The sequence below is a fragment of the Salvelinus fontinalis genome, unplaced genomic scaffold, assembly GCF_029448725.1.
Source record: "Salvelinus fontinalis isolate EN_2023a unplaced genomic scaffold, ASM2944872v1 scaffold_0952, whole genome shotgun sequence".
Taxonomy (NCBI): domain Eukaryota; kingdom Metazoa; phylum Chordata; class Actinopteri; order Salmoniformes; family Salmonidae; genus Salvelinus; species Salvelinus fontinalis.
The window spans coordinates 1-5,979 of record NW_026601161.1 but is presented as its reverse complement, the minus strand read 5'-3'; the positions used below and the strand labels follow the sequence as shown (position 1 = coordinate 5,979).

At 51.6% G+C, this 5,979-nt stretch overlaps 1 protein-coding gene across 1 annotated transcript in view; it reads left to right on the top strand.

Annotated features, from left to right (window-relative positions):
- LOC129847804 (adhesive plaque matrix protein-like) overlaps positions 1–5,904 on the top strand; it is a 12,271-nt gene extending 6,367 nt beyond the window's left edge. Inside the window, exons 3-6 of the mRNA XM_055915486.1 lie at positions 11–2,594; positions 3,335–3,385; positions 3,698–3,841; positions 5,176–5,904. Of these exons, the coding sequence (XP_055771461.1) occupies positions 11–2,594; positions 3,335–3,385; positions 3,698–3,841; positions 5,176–5,562 (3,166 nt within the window). The 3' untranslated portion in view covers positions 5,563–5,904. The remainder of the gene's footprint in view (positions 1–10; positions 2,595–3,334; positions 3,386–3,697; positions 3,842–5,175) is intronic.
- The last annotated feature ends 75 nt before the right edge of the window (positions 5,905–5,979 follow it).

Genomic DNA, 5,979 nt, shown 5'->3' with positions numbered 1-5,979 from the left:
CGTATCGCAGCGTATCCCAGCGTATCGCAGCGTATCCCAGCGTATCCCAGCGTATCCCATCGTATCGCAGCGTATCCCATCGTATCGCAGCGTATCCCAGCGTATCGCAGCGTATCCCAGCGTATCCCAGCGTATCCCAGCGTATCGCAGCGTATCCCAGCGTATCCCAGCGTATCCCAGCGTATCGCAGCGTATCCCACCGTATCGCAGCGTATCCCACCGTATCCCATCGTATATCAGCGTATCCCACCGTATCCCACCGTATCCCTTCGTATATCAGCGTATCCCACCATATCCCACCGTATCCCACCGTATCGCAGCGTATCCCACCGTATCGCAGCGTATCCCACCGTATATCAGCGTATCCCATCGTATCCCATCGTATCCCACCGTATCCCACCGTATATCAGCGTATCCCACCGTATATCAGCGTATCCCATCGTATCCCATCGTATCCCAGCGTATCCCACCGTATCGCAGCGTATCCCACCGTATCGCAGCGTATCCCATCGTATCCCATCGTATCGCAGCGTATCCCAGCGTATCGCAGCGTATCCCAGCGTATCCCACCGTATCCCATCGTATCCCAGCGTATCCCAGCGTATCCCACCGTATCCCACCGTATCCCATCGTATCCCACCGTATCGCACCGTATCCCATCGTATCGCAGCGTATCCCATCGTATCCCAGCGTATCCCAGCGTATCCCAGCGTATCGCAGCGTATCCCATCGTATCGCAGCGTATCGCAGCGTATCCCATCGTATCCCAGCGTATCCCACCGTATCGCACCGTATCCCATCGTATCGCAGCGTATCGCAGCGTATCCCATCGTATCTCAGCGTATCGCAGCGTATCCCACCGTATCGCAGCGTATCGCAGCGTATCCCATCGTATCCCAGCGTATCCCACCGTATCGCACCGTATCCCACCGTATCGCAGCGTATCGCAGCGTATCCCATCGTATCCCAGCGTATCCCACCGTATCGCACCGTATCCCACCGTATCGCAGCGTATCCCAGCGTATCCCACCGTATCGCACCGTATCCCATCGTATCCCATCGTATCGCAGCATATCGCAGCGTATCCCATCGTATCTCAGCGTATCGCAGCGTATCCCACCGTATATCAGCGTATCCCACCGTATATCAGCGTATCCCACCGTATATCAGCGTATCCCATCGTATCCCATCGTATCGCAGCGTATCCCACCGTATCCCACCGTATCTCAGCGTATCCCATCGTATCCCATCGTATCGCAGCGTATCGCAGCGTATCCCACCGTATCCCATCGTATCCCACCGTATCGCACCGTATCCCATCGTATCGCAGCGTATCCCAGCGTATCGCAGCGTATCCCATCGTATCGCATCGTATCGCAGCGTATCCCACGTATCAGCGTATCCCAGCGTATCCCACCGTATCCCATCGTATCGCAGCGTATCGCAGCGTATCCCACCGTATCGCAGCGTATCCCACCGTATCCCACCGTATATCAGCGTATCCCACCGTATCGCAGCGTATCCCACCGTATCCCATCGTATCCCACCGTATCGCAGCGTATCGCAGCGTATCCCACCGTATCCCATCGTATCCCACCGTATCGCACCGTATCCCATCGTATCGCAGCGTATCCCAGCGTATCGCAGCGTATCCCATCGTATCGCATCGTATCCCATCGTATCGCAGCGTATCCCAGCGTATCGCAGCGTATCCCAGCGTATCCCAGCGTATCCCACCGTATCCCAGCGTATCATATCCCACCGTATCCAATCGTATCGCAGCGTATCCCATCGTATCCCACCGATATCCCACCGTATCCCATCGTATCGCACGCGTATCCCATCGTATCCCATCGTATCGCAGCGTATCCCACCGTATCGCAGCGTATCCCACCGTATCCCACGTATCGCAGCGTATCCCATCGTATCGCAGCGTATCCCACCGTATCCCAGCGTATCCCACCGTATCGCAGCGTATCCCAGCGTATCGCAGCGTATCCCACCGTATCCCATCGTATCCCACCGTATCGCACCGTATCCCATCGTATCGCAGCGTATCCCACCGTATCGCAGCGTATCGCAGCGTATCCCATCGTATCCCACCGTATCCCACCGTATATCAGCGTATCCCATCGTATCCCATCGTATCCCACCGTATATCAGCGTATCCCACCGTATATCAGCGTATCCCATCGTATCCCATCGTATCCCACCGTATATCAGCGTATCCCACCGTATATCAGCGTATCCCATCGTATCCCATCGTATCCCAGCGTATCCCACCGTATCGCATCGTATCCCACCGTATCGCAGCGTATCGCATCGTATCCCACCGTATCGCAGCGTATCCCATCGTATCCCATCGTATCCCACCGTATCCCACCGTATATCAGCGTATCCCACCGTATCCCACCGTATCGCATCGTATCCCACCGTATCGCAGCGTATCGCATCGTATCCCACCGTATCGCAGCGTATCCCATCGTATCCCATCGTATCCCATCATATCCCACCGTATCCCATCGTATCCCATCGTATCCCATCATATCCCACCGTATCCCATCGTATCCCATCGTATCCCACCGTATCGCAGCGTATCCCACCGTATCGCAGCGTATCCTATCTTATCGTATTCTATCGTATCCTATCCTATCTTATCGTATTCTATCGTATCCTATCTTATCCTATCCTATCCTATCCTATCTTATCTTATCTTATCGTATTCTATCATATCCTGTCATATCCTATCGTATCTTATCCTATCTTGTCCTATCTTTGCCAGGCATAGTTGTATTAACACACTCTCATTCTTGCTCTTTTTCCTTCACTCATTCCCTCCCTCTCTCTCCATCCCTCCCTCCCTCATTCCCTCCCTCTCCCTCTCTCCATCCCTCCCTCATTCCCTCTCCCACCCTCTCTCTCCATCCCACCCTCCCTCATTCCCTCTCCCTCACTCATTTCCTCCCTCTCCCTCCCTCCCTCATTCCCTCTCTCTCCATCCCTCCCTCATTCCCTCTCTCTCTCTCCATCCCTTCCTCATTCCTTCTCCCTCTCTCTCAATCCCTCCCTCCCTCATTCCCTTTCACTCATTCCCTCCCTCTCTCTCCATCCCTCCCTCCCTCCCTCTCCCTCTCTCTCATCCCTCCCTCCCTCCCTCATTCCCTCTCCCTCTCTCTACATCCCTCCCTCCCTCATTCCCTCTCCCTCTCTCTCCATCCCTCCCTCCCTCCCTCTCTCTCCATCCCTCCCTCACTCCCTCCCTCATTCCCCCTTCCCCCTCCCTCCCTCGCTCTCCATCCCTCCCTCCCTCATTCCCCCTCCCTCCCTCAATCAGAAAGTGTGTGCGACGGTGGAGGAGAACAGTCGTCTGAAGACTCGTCTGCAGGTAATATCTATCCTCTAATAAACCCCTAAACAAGACAAGAGACTTCACCCCCACAGCTGCTCCATGGTCTCTTTATGTGTCCTCATGTAAATGTCTGCAGTACGGCTGTCCCTCCCGGCTCCAACCTCTATGTGTACAGTATGTGTCCCAAGTTGAATTTCCGTTGGAAATGGGAAGTTGAATTTCTGTTAGACCTTGGGTACTTCTTCATCTCCTCTTCATCTCCTCTTCTCCTTCTTCTTCTCTTCTTTTTCATCTTTTTCTTCTTCTTCTTCTTCTCTTCTTCATCTTCTTCTTCTTCTACCCCTGCAGGTAGCGGAGGCAGTGCAGAGAGACAGACAGAGTAACAGTGCAGAGCAGGACTATGAAGAGGTCATTACACTGCTAGAGGCTGAGATCAAAGACCTGAAGAACCAACTGGCGGGCAAGAACCAGAAGGGTCTGGAAGCTACTAAGGTAGACTTAAAACCCATTTATGGAAGAAAGGACTAGTGTCGTCTGGGTGGGCCGCAGACACAAGTGATGACAAAGCCGTCAGAAAGACTAGTGTTGTCTGGGTGGGCTGCAGACACAAGTGATGACAAAGCAGTCAGAAAGACTAGTGTCGTCTGGGTGGGCCGCAGACACAAGTAATGACAAAGCAGTCAGAAAGACTAGTGTCGTCTGGGCTGGCCGCAGACACAAGTGATGACAAAGCAGTCAGAAAGACTAGTGTCGTCTGGGCTGGCCGCAGACACAAGTGATGACAAAGCAGTCAGAAAGACTAGTGTCGTCTGGGCTGGCCGCAGACACAAGTGATGACAAAGCCGTCAGAAAGACTAGTGTCGTCTGGGTGGGCCGCAGACACAAGTGATGACAAAGCCGTCAGAAAGACTAGTGTCGTCTGGGCTGGCCGCAGACACAAGTGATGACAAAGCAGTCAGAAAGACTAGTGTCGTCTGGGTGGGCCGCAGACACAAGTGATGACAAAGCAGTCAGAAAGATGTGGTTGGTTGCAGTGGAGGGCAGCAGACCTCTCCATTTCTGAAACACTCCAGACAATTGTTTGTGACCCAGCAGGACAACACTAGTCTTTTCTACCATAGAATACTGTGACCCAGCAGGACAACACTAGTCTTTTCTACCATAGAATACTGTGACCCAGCAGGACAACACTAGTCTTTTCTACCATAGAATACTGTGACCCAGCAGGACAACACTAGTCTTTTCTACCATAGAATACTGTGACCCAGAAGGACAACACTAGTCTTTTCTACCATAGAATACTGTGACCCAGCAGGACAACACTAGTCTTTTCTACCATAGAATACTGTGACCCAGCAGGACAGCACTAGTCTTTTCTACCATAGAATACTGTGACCCAGCAGGACAACACTAGTCTTTTCTACCATAGAATACTGTGACCCAGCAGGACAGCACTAGTCTTTTCTACCATAGAATACTGTGACCCAGCAGGACAGCACTAGTCTTTTCTACCATAGAATACTGTGACCCAGCAGGACAACACTAGTCTTTTCTACCATAAAATAATGTGACCCAGCAGGACAACACTAGTCTTTTCTATCATAGAATACTGTGACCCAGCAGGACAGCACTAGTCTTTTCTACCATAGAATACTGTGACCCAGCAGGACAACACTAGTCTTTTCTACCATAGAATACTGTGACCCAGCAGGACAACACTAGTCAGGAAGATGTGATGGAGTTTAACAGGAAGTGATTATGTGTGTTGTACTCCAGAAGGATGTGATGGAGTTAAACAGGAAGTGATTCTGTGTGTTATACTCCAGGAAGATGTGATGGAGCTAAACAGGAAGTTGTCGATGATTGACTGTCAGCTGAGGAAGTCTGAGTTGAGCAGAAGACACCTGGAGATCTCTAACAAGAAACTACTGGGATTCGCACAGGTACACTACACCTGTAACACATCTGTGACACACCCCCGACACACCTTTACAACAACACTCACCTGTCCACCTTTCATACAACTAACTCCTGGGCTTCACACTGTTAACATTACATCTGTAACACACCTTTACAACAACACTACCTGTCCACCTCTCATACAACTAACTCCTGGCCTTCACACAGGTAACATTCCATCTGTAACACACCTTTACAACAACACTCACCTGTCCACCTCTCATACAACTAACTCCTGGGCTTCACACAGGTAACATTCCATCTGTAACACACCTTTACAACAACACTCACCTGTCCACCTCTCATACAACTAACTCCTGGCCTTCACACAGGTAACATTACATCTGTAACACACCTTTACAACAACACTCACCTGTCCATCTCTCAACTGTAAACACAGTCACACAGGTTGTGTAACACACCTACCCGTGAGCCCTAGCTGACGCCTCTCTGGTCATGCTCTGTTGTGTTCTGAACCTGTACTGCCACCTAGTTGTTCAAAACTACTTTCTAGTTTTATGTATGTGGATTTCTGTGCTGACTGACTGGCTGACTGGCTGGCTAACTGGCTGGCTGGCTGGCTGTCCGTCTGGCTGACTGACTGGCTGGCTAACTGGCTTGCTGTCCGACTGGCTGGCTAACTGGCTGGCTGGCTGGCTGTCCGACTGGCT